At 57.9% G+C, this 17,169-nt stretch overlaps 1 protein-coding gene across 8 annotated transcripts in view; it reads left to right on the forward strand.

Annotated features, from left to right (window-relative positions):
* Positions 1 to 4,538: 4,538 nt before the first annotated feature.
* The window catches only part of COL16A1 (collagen type XVI alpha 1 chain), a 48,498-nt gene continuing 35,867 nt past the window's right edge, over positions 4,539 to 17,169 (forward strand). For 2 of the 8 annotated variants that reach the window (XM_014460511.2, XM_023758449.1), the window contains exons 1-20: positions 4,544 to 4,901; positions 6,467 to 6,573; positions 7,912 to 7,986; positions 8,078 to 8,195; positions 9,105 to 9,228; positions 9,506 to 9,772; positions 10,382 to 10,462; positions 10,637 to 10,762; positions 11,525 to 11,578; positions 11,874 to 11,900; positions 12,444 to 12,479; positions 13,476 to 13,502; positions 14,538 to 14,600; positions 14,883 to 14,924; positions 15,047 to 15,091; positions 15,185 to 15,220; positions 15,589 to 15,651; positions 15,971 to 16,015; positions 16,098 to 16,193; positions 16,339 to 16,377. In XM_014460511.2, the coding sequence (XP_014315997.1) occupies positions 6,501 to 6,573; positions 7,912 to 7,986; positions 8,078 to 8,195; positions 9,105 to 9,228; positions 9,506 to 9,772; positions 10,382 to 10,462; positions 10,637 to 10,762; positions 11,525 to 11,578; positions 11,874 to 11,900; positions 12,444 to 12,479; positions 13,476 to 13,502; positions 14,538 to 14,600; positions 14,883 to 14,924; positions 15,047 to 15,091; positions 15,185 to 15,220; positions 15,589 to 15,651; positions 15,971 to 16,015; positions 16,098 to 16,193; positions 16,339 to 16,377 (1,437 nt within the window). In that variant the 5' untranslated portion in view covers positions 4,544 to 4,901; positions 6,467 to 6,500. Of the gene's footprint in view, positions 4,902 to 6,466; positions 6,574 to 7,911; positions 7,987 to 8,077; positions 8,196 to 9,104; positions 9,229 to 9,505; positions 9,773 to 10,381; positions 10,463 to 10,636; positions 10,763 to 11,524; positions 11,579 to 11,873; positions 11,901 to 12,443; positions 12,480 to 13,475; positions 13,503 to 14,537; positions 14,601 to 14,882; positions 14,925 to 15,046; positions 15,092 to 15,184; positions 15,221 to 15,588; positions 15,652 to 15,970; positions 16,016 to 16,097; positions 16,194 to 16,338; positions 16,378 to 17,169 lie in introns of all 8 variants that reach the window. The other 6 variants (XM_023758453.1, XM_023758447.1, XM_023758450.1 and 3 more) reach the window with 6 other exon arrangements.

A 17,169-nucleotide genomic window follows, 5' to 3' on the forward strand; every position in this document is an offset into this window, starting at 1 on the left:
CAGACAGATGAGTCAGGGTGGAGAGAATCAAAGAGCAGGGCAGCTCTGAGATAAGCGGGAACAGGAGACAGGGACATAAAGACACAGGGAGTGCGAGCAAAAGACAAAGGCCAGAGACGCAGAGAGACAGAGACGCAGAGTTAGAGACACAGATCCAAGAGCAGAGGAAAGCAGGAGTAGAGACAGAGACAAAGGCGAGAAAGTGCTGGAGAGGAGCGAGTCACAGAGAGGGAGGAGAGAGCTGGAGAACCAGAGATGGGACACAGACACAGGGAAAGAGGACAGGGTGGCGAGAGAGGCGGTGTAGGCAGGAGACAGGCCAGAGACACCCAGAGAAACCAGAGGAGGTGGACACACCTTGTCCTCTGCTCGCAGTTTCCGCTGTGACCCAGACACTGCGTGTGTGTATCTCCGCACACGTGTACATTCATGTTTGTTTGTTTTTTGCTAGTCATCACCCGAGGATATTTTTTCCATTGATTCTTAGAGAGATTGGAAAGGAGAGAGGAAGAGAGAGGGAGGGGGAAGGAGGGGGAGAGAGAGAGAGAAAGAAAAACATTGATTGGTTGCCTCCCACTGGGGCTGGGGAATGAACTGGGGCTGGGGATCAAATGTGCAACCCAAGTATGTGTCCTTGATCGGGAATGGAACCGAGACCCTTTGGTGCGTGGGCCGACACTTTGAGCTTCGCCAGCCAGGGCGTGTACATTCATGTTTGTGCTTTACCGTATGCCACACCGCCTATGGGTGCATGTCTGGGTCTGAGCTCAGACAGCGCACGGTGCTCATGTACATTTGCCCACTAGCTCCCCAGTGGGTGCCTGTGGGGTGCCAGGCTTGGCTGTCAGGCAGAGAGTACCCGCGGACAGGGCCCCTCATGGAGCCTCCTGTTTATTAGTAGAGGACAATACACAAACAAATACATACCAGAGCCAGGCAGAGATTTAAAACAGAGTCATGTGGCCCTAGCTGGTTTGGCTCAGTGGATGGAGTGTCGGCCTGTGGACTGAAGGGTCCCAGGTTCGATTCCGGTCAAGGGCACATGCCCGGGTTGCGGGCTCGATCCCCAGGAGGGGGCCTGCAGGAGGCAGCCGATCAATGATTCTCTCTCATCACTGATGTCTCTGTCTCTTTCTCCCTCTCCCTTCCTGCCTGAAATCAATAAAAGAAATAAAAAAATTAAAACAGAATCCTGTGATAGGAAGCGACTTGGGGCTCCTCTCGGTCTGGTGGTCAGGAAAGGCCACTCTGGGAAGGTGCTTACGAGGTGAGACCTGTTGGAGAGCCAGCCTAGCAAAGCTCAGGGACAAATCCTCCCAGGAGGAGGGGAGCGTTGGTGCAAAAGGCCCGTGGAGAAAACCAGGTTGGCAAATTCAGGACGAGAAAGAAGCCGGTGGGGCCGCAGCTTCTGCAGCTTCTGGGGTGAGGTGTTGGACAGGAAGGTAGAGGCCAGATCATGAAGGACTTGGTAAGGCCAGGGAAAGATTTTGGCTTGTATTGTGGGTGAAATGAGACCGGGAAGATGGAAGCAGAAGACTGAAATCAACAGCTACAGATTGGAAAGGTCCTGCTGGCTGCTGGGTGGGAAGTGGAGGTTGGGAAGCTCCTACAACAATCCAGGCAAGAGAGGGTGGTGGCTTGGGTGAGGGTGGGGAGAAGTGGGTGGATACAGGCTGTATTTTGGGGTAGAATTGATAGGATGGTGGTGGTTGTGTGTGTGTGTGTGGGGGGGGGCGGTTGAAAGAAAGGAAGGAGCCAATGATGACTAGGTTTTTAGACTGAACATCCAAATGAATTATGGTGGCATTTACTAGAATGAGGTAGACAGGGAGAAACAGATCTATGGAGAAATAACCAAGAGGTCTGTTTTGAATGTGTGATACGCTTGTGCACTTGTGTGTGTGCACATACGGTAGGGCCCAGGTGTGTATGTGTGCAGGCGGGGCTTCAGACCGCCTCTGCTTGGCTGTATGGGGGCTCCTGGGCCTGTCTGGGACCAGGCCCTGTCTTGGCTCTTCACTCCCCCTCCACCCCCGCCCCAGGTGCTGCCGCTGCCAGGCAGGGGATTCCCCACTGGCCAGCGGGGACGGTCTGGTGGCTTGGCCCTCGGGCACTGCTGACATCTGGGCAGACTACTCCCGGCCCAGGAGGCCTTGGTAGCCCCACCCGGCAGTGGCAGCAGGCTCTAGGGCAGCTGGTGGCGATTAGTAGTGCTGATTACCTTGTGGCAATGCCATCTGGGGTGAGGGCACTGAGCCCAGACCCACGGATACCCCGCTTGCTGGCGTGCAGGGATTTCTGGGGCTGAATGCATGTCATGTGTCAGCCTCACTATAGGCATACATGTATGTACATGTGTGCATGTTTGAGTGGGAGTTTCTGTGAGAGCCATTTGTGTCTGTGGCCACCTGTGTATGTGCTGTAGGTCTGCAGGTTCCTCTGCTTGCATATATGAGTAATTACGCCTGTGGGCACATGTGTGTGTTTCTGCGTGTATGTCTGTGTGTGCACATGTCTGTGGGTGCATGCATGTGTGTATGTCCAAGTGCCTGCAGTGCGGGTGCATGCATTCTGAGAATTGTGCACCTGGGTTTGAGTTGGTGTCTCTCTGTGTGTGTCTGTTTATATGGAGGAGTATTATGTATGTACATGTGTCTGCGTATGAACATGAGTGCCTACATGTGCATGTGGAGTCTACACACACATGTCATGATAGAGCATATCTGACTGCATGCTTCTGGATGTATGTACATATGTGTTGGAGGGAGGAAGGGGCATGGGCTCATTTCTAGACTGTGTCTGTGACAGTGTATCTAGGTATAGCACGCGCCCCAGGCTTGGCTGTTTTGGTGAGCACCTTTGGGTGCTGTGGGAAGGTATCTGGCCTCCCCCTTCTCGGGTCCCTCCAGCTCTGGGTCCAGCCATCCCCTGCTGCCTGGGAGATCTGGGGAATGAAAGGTAGGAATTTCCCAGAGTGGCACAGTGGTTAGGAACTTATGCTATGAGTCCAGGTTAGCTGGGCATGGGTCCCTGCCCAACTACCCACTCCCCAGGCTCCAGTTGTGTTCCTATGTTCCAGGTTTCCCCATCTGTAAAATGGGGATAAGAATAAAATTCTCCCTGCTGGGTGGTTGTGAGGAATAAAGGAGCTAGCTTACGTGAAGTTCTCGACACAGAGCCTCACCTAGCTGTGTTGCCTAATATTTCCCCACTGCCCACCACTGGGGCAGCTCCCTCTGGCCAGGCTGGCCTGTGCCTACCCACCCCTCAGGCCGGAGCACCCAGAAGGCTGCACCCCCTCCACTTCCCGCCTGCTGAGCTCAGCGATTCCCAGGCTCCACCACTGTCGTAGCCACATCTGGGCCGGCTCCGTGCAGGGACCACAGCCGGGGCGCCTCCGTGGCCGTGGTTGGGGTTTCCGCTGACTCAGCCTCTGGTTCTGGAGGCGGGAAATCCTGGGTTAGATGGGGCCACAGGGCTACGCCATGTCGCTTCTACAGAAGCCCCCCCAAACCAGTTGGTCCCCCTCACCCCCACACCACTCCTACCACTCATGGGCCTCTTGAACCCATGTCTCTGTGGCTGCTCAGCCTTGGTGTCCAGAAATTTGCTGCCTCTGGGGGAGACCCGTGGAAGGGCCACCTTGACAATTCCCCTGCCTCTGGGCAGAACTGGACACATGGCCTGCTCCCTTCTCCTCAGAAGTCCAGTCTCTCATCCAGCCTCAATTCCTCTTGCTTCCCCAGATCCTGGATATAAAGCAACGCCTCTCCATCGCTGGGTATAAGCTTGAATCCCAGCCTCACCCCTCACCCCACCCCCACCTCCCGCCTGGTTCGCAATAATAATGATCCCAACAGTGAATATTTATTGAGCTCCTCTTTTGTGCCAAACCCAGTAGTAAGCATTTTTACAGCTGTTAGCTCGTTTCCTGCTCACAACAACCCGGTAAGGCATAGGGGCCATTATTCTATGTTCCAGAGGAGAAATGCAGCCAGAGGTAAACGGTGTGTTTGAAGCCACAGAGCGGAGGACAGGGGCTGGAGCCCTGCTAACCGCCTGGAGGAAGGAAGAATAACGGAAAGAGGCCAGAGCAGAAGGGGTTAATTCAAGCTCCCCTTCCTGGGTGGGGGCGGGGGCGGACAGCACCCTCCCCCCAATTCAGACAGACCTAGAAACGGACTAACTAGCGGGAAATGCTAGGACGAGAAACTGGGAAAAGCTGACCAAGGAGGCTTGGGCAGCAGCCACGTCACGGGTGTCATGGAAGTGGTGGGGGGAGGGTCTCCACCCAGATACCCCAGCCATCAAGAGGCCCAGCCAGGAAAGGAGAAGGGGGTGGCACAGGGAGGCCCTTCCAGCTCAGGCCTGGCTCTTAAAGGGCCGGCCTCCCCACCCACCCACCTGCCCCCAGAGCCCCCTTGCAGGGCAGTTCTGGGCACGCAGGGTCCCGCCTTGCTGGCTGGCTGGCTGGCTGGCTGGCTCACCTGGCGGGAACTGGGAGGGCGGGCCTAGGAGGACAGCCAGGCCAGGAACGGGGCTGTGCGTCTGCAGCCTCTGCCGCTGCCGAGCCCCCTCCTGGCCCTCCCGCCCTCCTCCTGCCTGGCGGGGCGGGTCCAGCTGTGTTCCATTAGCAGCCCTGGCTGATCCCCAGCCCCTAGAACCTCCCCTTCTTCCCCCACCCGGAGTGGCCGGCAGTCCCGCCAGTCTCGGCGGGCAGGCCGAGAGCCTGGGCAGCATTCAGCCCCAAGAGCTCAGGACCTGGGCCGCTGGGGACCCGAGGACAGCCAGAAGTGATCGAGGACACCCCGTGGGCCTGAGGAACCCAGGCCCTGCTCCCCCTGGCTGGCTGCCCCGGGCTGCACTGGATTCTCAGTGAGGTAGGGGGATCTCCAGCCACGGTAAGTAGGGGGGCGGAGTGGGCTGCTTCCTGGCTCTGGGCTGAAGGGTCCCTTCTGCCCTGACTTGCTGTGTGACCTGGGGCAAGTGGCTTTCCCTCTCTGGGTCTCAATTGCCTTGTCTATAGGGGATGAGCTCTGAACTGAGTCCCAGTTCTGCCTCTCCCTACCCTCAGATCTGTGCCTTTGTATTGGGGTGGGATCATCTCTTGGCAGGTTCTGTCCCTGTAGCCCCTGGCTCTGGCTGGGGCCAGGGGAGTGGAGGCCAGAGACAGGAGTGGGAAGGGGACACAAATACATCAATGTTCACGCCTCCACATGCATTCACACGTCTCAAACAGTTGGCAGCCCCTCCATTGACTGGAAGGAGGGAGAGGCCAGGATTGGGTTTGAGAGATGGGATGTGCACACCCCCAGAATGGGGGATGATGAATAAAGTAGGAGAACAGATCTGCCCCAGGAAGAAGGGGGTTGGGGTCCTATCTCCAAATATATTGAGGTGAGGGAGTCCTTTCTGTTCTCATTCCCTATCCAGGGCTGAGGGAGGAGAAATAGAATTCATTACAGCTGGAGGGAATGAGGTCAGACTTGCATAAGAACTTCCCAATAGGAAGGCCATTCATAGGCTAGCTGTGTACACGTGTGTATGTGCAAGCTGTTGTGTCTGGGTATGTTGGTGAACATAGATCTCTGTGAGCATGCCTGTGTACAGGTAGGCTTGTATGCATATATGGGCATATGTGTGTCTCTGTGTATATCCTGTGTATATCTGTGTGTCATGCTGACACATGCATGACTCTGTGCGCGCGCGTGTGTGTGAGTCTTGGGGGAGGCTGACTGATGTATGGCTCTGCTGGCTGCTTGCTGCGCCTGTATTGATTTATCTGGGTCCATCCATCCAGGGTTTAATAAAACTAAAAGATGAACATCCATCAGCACTGAAGGTTGGCAACAACCTGAGCCCTGGTGACCTGCTCTCCCGCTCACTGTACCCATGGGGGAGGCTTCCTTGGCGCACATACAGCCCTGTGATGCCTGCCAGGAAACAGCCCAGTTGTCAGCCCCTGGCCTTGTGGGTGACTAGCAGGGCCTCCTGGCTGAGCTGGGTGCAGCTCGCCAGGTACCAGGCTAGTATATACAAATACAGCGCACAGGTAAAATATTGATAAAATATTTAAATACTTCCAAGTGTATTGGATTGGTGACTAGCCTCTGCCTCCAGCTCCCTCACTCTCCCAATCGGCCTGGCCTTCTAGGATGTCTCCTCAACCCAGCGACTCTCCACCGGCACAGCCAGATGCCGCTTGGACGCTGTGCTCCTGCCAGCACTCTGCTCTGGCTGGTTGCTGTCCATGCCATACCGGTGGTTAAATATTTTGAATATCACCCTGGCCCAAATCATAGCCCAAAGCCTGTGGCTGGGCCTCTGAGAGGGACTGGTGCCTGGCCAGACCTCCTGCCACCCCAGACCAGTGCTTGGGCCCCAGGGGCTGGCTGCTACTTGCCCACATGTGGAATTGTGCTGCGTGAGCTCAGCAATCCACTTCCCTGGTTTCTGTGATTTTCAGGTGCTGCGGCTGTGGCCAGCCTCTCTGAGCCAGGATGTGGGCATGTTGGGCTCCTGGCCTGTGGCTGCTTGGTCTCTGGGCCACCTGCAGCCATGGGGCAAATACAGGTGAGATGACACATGAGGCCTGTGACTGGCTCCCTGAGGTGCCAGGTCCTATGTACCTGTGTCCTGGGCCGTGTGGGCATGTATAGGAGAGTCTGGAGGCTGGGCGCAGGGTGGCCTGGGTGTTTGTGCATGTGAGCCTGTGCCAAGTGAGCTCGAGTGTGTGTGTGTGTGTGTGTGTGTGTGTGTGTGTGTGTCTGCCTGCATATTGTGTGTCTCTGGGCCTCTCTGTGTTTGCATCCCAGAGTCGCTCTATGCATCTGTGCCTATTCCTGTGTCTGTGTGTGAAACAACCCCGTCCTCCCTGATACATAAACCTCTCTGTGCACAGAGTGCGGGTCGGGCCGTGGGGTAGAGAGGAGCAGGCAGGGGGCTCTCCTACAAAAGGAAGCTGCATCCTGAAAGAGACCCAGGCCCCTCGGATCCTTTTCAAGGTGGAGACGCCATCCTCCAGCCAAGTGCTCCTCCTCCACGGCTGGCCCTGGATCTCAGATAAAGGGCCCGCCTTGAGGCCCAGACGCTGGATGAGACAGAGGGTGCAGCTTTCCAAGGCCCAAAGCCAGAGGAAGTTGACCGGGCAACTTGCCCTGCCCTGCCGGGTGCCCTCTGGGCTCGGTAGTTCAGCCTCCTGACTGAGTAGAAATTGAACTACTAGAACCCAAATCCAGCCGAAGGAGGCTGATGCGGGAGAGGTGTGCATCTGGGGGCACGTGACGGCCTGTGAATTGTGTGTGTACATGTGTGTTTCTGCATGTGTGCACATGTGCGTTGCTCTCCTCTGTCTCACCGGGTCCCCTGGGGGATGGGGCAGAGAATTTCAACATCTGTAAGGAATCTGGGCCCATTGCCATGGGGTGACTCACCCATTGCTGCTGCTGTTGAATACAGTGATAATCTTTCTGGTCAGACCTGGGGGAGGGAGGCCCCAGTGGAGTCATCGGGCTTAGGGATCCAGATGTCTTCTTCCGGCCAGGCAGCCAGGGAGTCCAATGTGCAGCTTCCAGGAGCTGTGTTCACAGTCCTGTCCCAGCTACCACATCTGTATTGATGGGAAGGCCTTTGTGATTCTAGCCCCCATCTCTCCTGTTGTGACGCCTCTCCCAACACTGCTGCTCAATCAGGCCTAGGGAGGAGGCAGGCCCATGGTACCCGCCTGTCCCCTCAGGGTTTTAGAGACCTGAAGTAAGCTGTCCCCTCTCCAGGAGCCTTTACCTCCTTGATAGCTGGTCCAAGGCACAGCCTGGCTAAAGGTCCGGAATGGGGACTATAAACTCCTTCCTGGATCCCCAAGAGCCTGGCTGTGCAGCTGCCTTAACCTGTGCACATCAATTTTCCTTCCAGGTGAGAAGTGCCCACCTTCGCAGCAAGAAGGACTCAAGTTGGAACACAGAAGTGACTTATCGACCAATGTGACTGGTGAGTGCCCCTCTCACCCTGCTGTCCCTGCCTCAGCCTTTTTCTGGAGTGGCCTGCACTCATCTGCCCACACTTGGTGTCTCCCCTGAAGGCTTCAACCTCATCCGCCGACTCAACTTCATGAAGACATCTGCCATCAAGAAGATCCGAAACCCCAATGGGCCTCTCATCCTGCGACTGGGGGCGACCCCGCTCACCCAGCCCACACGGTAAAGGCCCCAGAGTGACCGCTGGGCGTCCATACTGATCTCAGCCACACTCACCGGCAATGCTGGATGTGAAGGTGCTAAGCCTAGCAGCACCCATGGGTCATTTTATCCCACCCTCTGGTCTCCACTCCTAGGGCTTGCAGGGTGGGCAAAGATGGGGTGCCTGCCAGGTCTACACTCTGTCCCTCTCCTGTCTCTGGTTAGCCGTGGTTGGGGACAGGTCTGCATCCTGTGGGTATCATGAGGACCCCAGGATGGGGGTGGAACCTGACAAGAGAGTGTGTGTGTGTGTGTGTGTGTGTGTGTGTGTGTGTGTGTGAGAAAGAGAGAGAGAGAGAGAGAGAGAGAGAGAGAGAGAGAGATCCAAACTCCCACTCCCACAAATCCCTGGATATTCTGGCCTCTGCTTACCTCTCCAACCTCATCTCCCAAAACGGTCCTTTCTTTCTTGCTTCTCTAGTCCTACTGAACCCTTTTCATCTTTTTTTAGTGTCTCTCCTCCCTGCTCCCCGCCACTCTCCCCCCGCCACACACACACACAGTTATTCTCCCTAGGACAGCCTGAATTCCTTGGAAGCACTTGCCACTATTGTCATGAGATGGTGAAATAGTCATTCTGGGGATTCTTTGTTTATGGTCTGCTCCCCCCATCACCTCCCGCCCCGTCAGGCTTGAAAGCTCCATGAGGGTAGACACCTCCTCTGTGTTCCCACTACTGTCATTTCTAGCAGCCAGACCCACACCTGGCACATAGCAGGCACTCAAGAAATGTCTGTAAATGAATGGGTGTGTATTTGAAAGTGTGGGCCTGCGGGTATCTTGTGTAGGTTCAACAGTCCCCAGGGCCCAGGGTGGGCAGCAGGTGGTCTCTCCGCTGAGCCTCGGGCACCCTCCCTCCTCTGTCCCCAGCCGAGTATTCCCTCGGGGCCTCCCCGATGAGTTCACCCTGGTGCTGACGCTATTGCTGAAGAAACACACCCACCAGAACACGTGGTACTTGTTTCAAGTGACGGATGGAGAGGGGTACCCGCAGGTGAGCCCCACCCCTCCACCTATTGCTCTTGGGGCTGAGAGCAGCACTAGTCCAGCCCAGCTCTGTCCCAGGTGGGGATGTCTGGGGCCTCCCCGCTACGCCCCAGTGCCCACCCTCAAGGCCACCCCCACCCCGCCAGCACCTCTCTCATTCTGTGACCCCAGCCAGTGTTCTTCCCTTTCTGGGCCTCAGTTTCCCCTCCTGTGAAATGAACTGTGCCATGCTGTGGTCCCGGGGCTCTGATCCTCTGTCCTGCATCTTTCCCAATTCCACCCAGATTTCCCTGGAAGTGAACAGCCAAGAGCAGAGCCTGGAACTGCGGGCCCTGGGCCACGACGGCGACTTTGTGTCCTGCATCTTCTCGGTGCCCCAGCTCTTTGACCTGCGTTGGCACAAGCTGCAGCTGAGCGTGGCAGAACGCGTGGCCTCCGTGCATGTGGACTGCACCTCAGCCTCCTCCCAGCCTCTGGGGCCCCGGCGACCCATTCGGCCTGTGGGTCATGTCTTTCTGGGCTTGGATTCTGAGCAGGCCAAGCCCGTCTCGGTGAGTGCGAGGTGGGGCTCTGGCCTCTGCTCCTGCTTTCTGGGAGCCTGAGCGAGCTCCCTGGAATCTGCTTCTCACCAGGTCCTTCCCTTGCTCAGAATCCTGGCTTGGCTCCCCACTGCCCCCCGGATGCAGCCTAAACACAGTCACCTGGCATTCAAGGCCCTTCCGATCTGGTCCTTACAGATGTGCGCAGTGGCGGCTTCCTTGACCTCTCTCCTTGCAGCTCTGTTCTTCTCGATTCCATCCTGGCCGTCCACGCCAGCTAGACTTTCACACCTCCATGCCTTTGCCTGTGCTGTTAGCTCCACCTGCAATCCTTTCCCTTGCATGCCCATCTGCTGACCATCTTCTGGTCCTGCGTGCCCAGCTGGAATGGAGCCTCCTCCTCCCTGTTTCTCTGGGCCAAGGTGAACATTTCTCCCTCCTCTCCCTCTCCCCTGCACATGCAGTGTTTTCCTTTTGGTGACAGCGATATTCCTGATGGTCTCCCAGGCCAGACTAGAAACCCTCTGAGGCCAAATCCTAGGGCGGAGCCTTCTCCGTGCCTCACTGGGGACCAGGACTAGCTGTTAAAATGGAGTGAAGCTGACTGTGTGTCCCCTGCAGTTTGACCTTCAGCAGGCACACATCTACTGCGACCCCGAGCTGGTGCTGGAGGAGGGCTGCTGTGAGATCTTACCGGGCGGGGTGAGTGGCCCGGCCCCAGCACAGCAGGGGGAGGGGGTGATGGGGGACCCCGCAGGGGCACAGTGTGCTGGAGGTGGGCGATGAGGAGGAGATGCCTAGAGATCTTAAGATGAGTGGGTGAAGGGCGGTGTCAGCCTTCTGTCCTGAACTCAGCCCTTCCCTCACACTGGGCAGTGCCCTCCAGAGGCCTCCAAGGCCCGCCGGGACACCCAGAGCAATGAGCTCATCGAGATCAACCCGCAGACGGAAGGCAAGGTCTACACTCGCTGCTTCTGCCTGGAGGAACCTCAAAGCAGCAAGGTGGGTGGGCAGGGCAGGCAGACATGGGCCCAGCAGACATAGGGAGACCACTCCTCAGCCAACCTGACTGAGGTCTGCCCAGGGTCAGTTGTACCTGGGGTGGGGAGGGCCCTGGAGGTCTGCCTGTGTGTGTACCATTCCTATAGGGTTCAGGGAGGCAGAGAGACGGCCCGTGGGGTGACCCTGTGCCTGCCTGCCTATTGGCATTGAGTTGTGCCCATCTAGCTCTAGCACTACCCAGACCTTCATTGATGCCACCCCAGGCCCTCCTGGTGAGAGGGCAAGATTGAGGTTTGTAACCAAAGGCACTTTCTAGGACAGGGATACCTGAGGCCAGAGGCCAGACCACACTGCTTCCCTTGGGGTTTTCTCACTCTCCTGGGCCCAGCCCCGGTCAAGGCCAGGCTGGTTCTGCACCCAGTATCCTGGCCAGCTGTCCTGCTCATTCGCAGGTTTTCTAGGGGTAGCCTGGAAGCCCAGTTCCTCTCTTAGCCCCACCCACCAACTGGGCAACCTCCCTGCCCACTGGGCATCATGCCCAGCCTTTGGCTGCAGGAACACAGGATCTCATTGATTCACGGTCTCGTTTTCTCCGACATCACGTGGGTGGGGGGAAAGGAAGGGGTCAGTGGGGTGTCAGGGGCCTGAACAGGCTCTTGATGCCCTGGGAGGTGCCAGATGTCACCTGTCTGAGTACCCCTTTCCAGCATGGGCCCCAGACTTGCCCCTCCTCAACAGCCCCCCTTCACTCTGTCTGCCCAGGTGGATGCCCAGCTGACGGGAAGAATCAGCCAGAAGGCAGACAGGGGAACAAAGGTAGAGATGGTGGGCGGGGGGAGGAGCCCACGCTACCCTCAGTCTGCCCTCCATGCCCTCCGTGCCCTCTTGCATAAGAGACTCTGCTCCCACACTCTTCCCACCTGCCCCCTTTGGGCAGAGCTAAGACACATAGGTGCCAGCTCTGAGAAGGAAGGATGAATGGGAGTGAGGCAGACACAGTACCTGGCACTACTGAGGGCACCTGCTCCTGGTGGTTCTTGGGCAGGGGTGTTAGAAGCAGTGCTTCATCCCCTCCAATCCCTGCCCACCCCCATGCCCTCCCTCTTCCCAGGCCCATCAGGAGACAGCCCCCGATGAGGTAAGCCTCCCATCTAGACTGGCAAAAAGAGCTCGGTTGAAGAGGTGCCAGCATGAACCCTTTGGACAAGGCTTTGGGGCACTGCAGCCTGGGCATGGGGGTGTGGGATGACTACACAGCTCCCAGCATTCCTTGGGGGATCAGTGCTGGGTCATGTCTGTCTGCTGCCTTTCCTTGGGGGTGGGGTTTAGTCCTGGACACTCCTGCTGAGTTGGCAGCAAGTGGCCATGGGCATCATGGGGAGAGCCCAGGCCTTGGCCATGGGACCCCAGATTATAGACCTCATTCTGCTCTGACAAGCTGTGTGGCCCAGAGTCCACTGCTATTCCTCTCTGGGCTTCAGTTTCGTCATCTGAGAAATGCCTGGCTCTGGGTGGGTAGGAATTAAGGGGCAAGACTTGTTGGATATGATTCCTTTCTTCATGCTCCCTCGGACTTCGCCCAGAACATACATGATATTCTGTGTGCTTGGTGCGTGTGTGGGGATGCATGGGTGGTCCTGAGCCCTCAGAGCTGACCTCCTGGCCTGTTCTTCCCTTTCAGTGCCCACCCTGTGTCCATGGTGCCCAGGAAAGCAACGTGAGTGAGCAGGAGACGTGCAGCGTGGGGTGGGCACTGGCTGGGAGTGAGCGTTGCTCAGAGGTTTGCTTGGCAGCTTCCTGCTTAAGGACAAGGGGTCTTTGTGCACTTTCACACTCCCTCTCTGCCCATCTCCCCGAGCCAGGCTTGACCCCACCCCCATCCTCACCAGCCAGGCTGCATGGAAGGCAGCCTCGCGCCCTGTGATCCGGGCCATGTATTGGGATCCAGGGTGCAATGGGGATGGGGTGCTGGCCATGAGGATCAGGGCCTTGGCTGCAGATCCCAGCTTTGCACTCCCCCCCAGGACTCAGGCCTGCTTTGCTCGAGGGCCCCCACATGGTCTTGGAGGATGAGAGAAGGGGAAGGACTCAGAGTGACACAGCCCAGCACTGGCCCCCAAACACATGCTGGCTCAAGGCCTCCCCTCCTCGCCCTCTCTAGCTGGCCCTGCCCACCCTCCCTCTGGGGTCCAGAAGGACAAGGGAGAGGGACTCAGTGCAAGCCCAGCTGGTACCCAACTGTGCCTCTTCCGTGAGCAGCATGCGTCACCACTTCCCCAAGGCCTGATACTCTGAGGTGACAAGTCACATTGGTCCACCAAGGCTACGAGTCCTGCTCCCCTCAGCTCCAAACCCCCTGCCCTTGGAAGTGCCCCCTTTTCCATCTAGTCCCCAACCAAATCTGGTAAGGCTGCAGTCCCCAGCTATACAGGGTTACCATGGCAACCAAGCAGCCATGTTATCCTAGCAACCGCGGTCGGAGCTAGCCAAAGCCAGGCAGGTTTGGAGAGGGTGGGTTGGACCCCTGTGCAAGTTCGACAGCCTTAGGATACCAGGTCAGCCGGCTGGTTGCCTGGGAGACAGATCAGGGACTGGGATTCAGCGTGTTGTTCCTGTCACCACGCTGTGTGACCCTGGCTAAATGGATTGTCCTCTCTGGGCCCAGTTTCTTCTCCCTCTCTGAGGTGTAATGCTCTTTCCTCTGTCCCCTCAGGTCACAGCGGGTCCCTCTGGACTCCAGGTGAGTCCCAGATGGAGAGCAGGACACTCCCGCCCCCTTCGGAGACCCCAGCCCATCCCACAGCATGGCACCTCGGGGCTGCGTGTCTGTCAGGGCTACCTGAGCCTGGACGTGTGTGTGGGGACTAGACATGTGCGTGTTGGAAGGAGTGAAGGTTGGGTGTGTCTAAGGGTGTTAAGAACCGCCCTTTTCAGAGGCCCCGCTGCACATCGGGCCCTGGGCCACACATGTGCACATCCATGACCTTCCCGAATCCCCTCAAGCATCCTGTGGGGTGGGTAAACCGAAACCCCACCATGCCCACGTGTGTGACGTGTGTGTCAGTGATTGTGTGTGTGTGTGTGGCTACATGCACCTCTGGTCACATGTTTGCATGTGTGTAGCCCACAGTAGTGGTGTTGAGAGCTGAATCCATATACCTGTGGGCCTGACAGGACTGCAGAGCTTGTGAGCGATGGGGTAGGCCACATGCGTGTGCATGTGAGCTTGTGCGCTTGTGCGTACCTGTGAGTATGTAATACTGAGTGCTAGGCCCGGTGCCAAGCACTCTACCTGCAGCATAAACACCTGGCACCACACGTTGAGATAGTTGCTGACATGGGCCCATTTTATTGATGAAGAGACTGAGGCTCAGAGAGGTCACAGGACTTGAGTCACGTACTAAAGCAGTAGGAGCAGGAATTGAACTCAGGCATCCTGACGCTCATCTCTGTGGGTTTCTGCTGCTCCACGTTTGCGTCCATGCACGTGTCCCTGTGTCCCTGGGTGCTGCGTGTGAGCTAGTGTGCTTGGGCAGGGGTGTGGGGGGAGGGACACCCTCTGCGTGAGACTATAGGTTTGCCAGCTAGAGCCTCTTGGCCTGGGAGGGACGTGTGGTTGAATGCATATGGAATCCATGTGTTGTGTGTGTGGTGGGGGTTGGGTGGGGCTGTGCTCATTTACACACCCATGTGGGGCGGACGGTGGAGAAGACCAGATTAGGGAGGCTCCCTGTGCCCCCTCTGGTCCCAGCACCGGTTTTGGTCTCATCCACAGGGAGGGAAAGGTGAGCAGGGCCCGCCTGGCCCATCAGGCCTCAAGGGAGAGAAGGGAGCCCGGGTAAGTGCCCCAGCCGTGCCTGCTGCAGGACCCTTCCCAGCCGTGCCCGGGGGGTGGGGGTTGGCTGGGATGTGAGCCATCATCCCCGTCATCTCAGCTGGAAGCCTGCAGCCTGGCCCACATGAGGGATGAGGGCCAGGAGCTGTCTAGGGGTTAGTGTGGAAATCTCTATTTTCTAGGGGCACCTAGGACTGTGGGATTCCTGGGCCCATCCTCTTCAAAACAGGTCTGGGGAGACTCTCCTAGGGGCCCCACCCCTGATCCCTTGCTCCCTACCCCCAGGGCAATGACTGTGTACGAGTCTCCCCGGATGCCCCGCTTCAGGTAAGAGCTGGAGGTTTGGCCTGCTCTAGCGCCCTATGGGGTTAGCCTTGGGGAAGGGCTGTGCCCTTGGCAGCCCATGGGGGGGCCCGGGGCCCCTCTCAACACCTTGTCTCCCTGCTCAGTGTTCAGAAGGCCCGAAGGGAGAGAAGGGGGAGTCAGGAGCCTTGGTGAGTGTGGGACCAGGGGTAGGGCAGGGGCAGTGGGGCCCTAGCCTTCCTCTCCTTTATCACACCTTCTTTTGTGTCCCCAACTCATCTCAGGGACCCTCAGGACCCCCGGGCTCCACAGGCCAGAAGGTAACGGGTGTGGGTTTGAAGGGGTGGGTGGCAGGGAGATCTGTGGGCTCTGCAGACATGAGGAGGGAGGTGACACCAGGCACAGAGTGGGCAGTACCCGCCAACACACCCAGTCATCCCACCATGTCCAAATTCCACCAAGACCTCGAGGGAAATGCCACCGGCCCCAGAGTGAGTGGTCTGGCTGGTTTGGGAGTTCTTGTCTACCCTCCTGTGGGGACGAGGCCCTTTAATCTCAGGGGCAGCAGAGGCCTGGGTCTCAAAGGGAATTCTCTCCCCCCTGGATGGAGTTGCCCTGGTTCTTCCTTCCCTCAACTCCAGTCACTCTCTTCCCTCAACCCCAGTCACTTTGTCTCTACCTTTTCCAGGGCCAGAAAGGAGAGAAGGGAGACGGAGGCATCAAGGGCTCTATGGGAAAGCCAGGCCGAGATGTATGTATGGCTCCCAGCCCCTCCCCACCACAGCCCCATGTCCCTCAGCCTGCGGGTCTGGAATGCTAGAATTTAACCATCGGAATCCACCCTGATACCCTCGCTCAGACAAAACAGGCCTGGGAGGGGCAGGCTGTGCCTGAGGAGTCACAGCCAGGAGGGGGCTTCCTGACTCCCGGCCTAAGAGCCCGGACCTCCAATACCCTGAGGCTGATGTCTGATGACCTTGGGGCGCTGGGTGGAGTCTGGCTTGGTGAGGGACAGTGGGGTGGGCAGTGGGTCTGGGCCAAGCCTTGGCCGCTCTTACACCCACCCACAGGGCCGGCCGGGAGAGATCTGTGTCATGGGGCCCAAAGGACAGAAGGTGAGCTGTGGGTGTCTGTGGGGTGGAGAGTGGTGCTGAGCCGAGGCGGCAGCTCTCTCACACCCACATAACACCTGACCAGGGAGACCCTGGCTTTGTCGGGCCTGAGGGGCTGGCAGGAGAGCCCGGGCCACCTGGCCGACCTGGGCCCCCTGGTATAGGACTTCCTGGGATCCCGGTGAGTACTCCTGGCCCCTCCTTTCTTCCGAGACCCTTCTCCTGCCTAGCCAGTTGTGGGGGGCCAGACACAGGGTCCTGCTGGTGGAGGGGCTAGAGTAGATCTCTCTGTAATGTGAGGCCCTTGACACTGCTTCTGCCCTCAGGGGGACCCGGGTGGCCCAGCTGGTCCCAAAGGAGACAAGGTAAGCACAGGCTAGAGCATGGGCGCATGGGGGAGCCCCCTGCTTGGCGGGAGGAAAGAGAATGGGGCTGGGAGGGGGCAGCTGGGGTGATGGACATGTGGGGGGAGCGGGGCCAGGCATCCATCTGAGGAGGCTGGGCTCTCTGCTCAGCCAGGCCCCTCGGTGGGGAGTGTCCCCCTCCCAGTGCTCACCGACGTGGGAGCCTTGGCCTGGGTTCCAGACATCGGGAAGGGCAGTCCTAAGTCTAGTGATGACCAGAGTGGCCTTGATTGGAGGGCCCACGCTCATTTTAGGGCAGTGGTTCTCAACCTTCTGGCCCTTTAACTACAGTTCCTCATGTTGTGACCCAACCATAAAATTATTTTCGTTGCTACTTCATACCTGTAATGTTGCTACTGTTATGAATCGTCATGTAAATATCTGATATGCAGGATGGTCTTAGGCGACCCCTGTGAAAGGGTCGTTCGACCGCCAAAGGGGTCGCGACCCACAGGTTGAGAACCGCTGTTTTAGGGCCTTGTGCCTCAGTGAGCAAAAAGCCCTGAAATGTTGTCTGTCTGTCTGCTGCGGTTCCTCTGGGGTCACCCAGATCACGTTCCAACCTGCTACCCTGGGGAAGGGGAACCTAGAGGCCTCAGGACGCCCTTCCTTTGCATCCAGAGGGCTTGCATTAGACAGACATGGGGGACGGGCAGCAGAGGGGAGTCTCCGCTGACCAAACAGACCAGGCGGCGACGGGAGATTTGGCAGATTATGCTGCCACCAGAGAGGGGGCTGCATGGGGACGGGGTG

The sequence above is a fragment of the Myotis lucifugus genome, unplaced genomic scaffold (genome assembly GCF_000147115.1).
Source record: "Myotis lucifugus unplaced genomic scaffold, Myoluc2.0 scaffold_131, whole genome shotgun sequence".
Taxonomy (NCBI): domain Eukaryota; kingdom Metazoa; phylum Chordata; class Mammalia; order Chiroptera; family Vespertilionidae; genus Myotis; species Myotis lucifugus.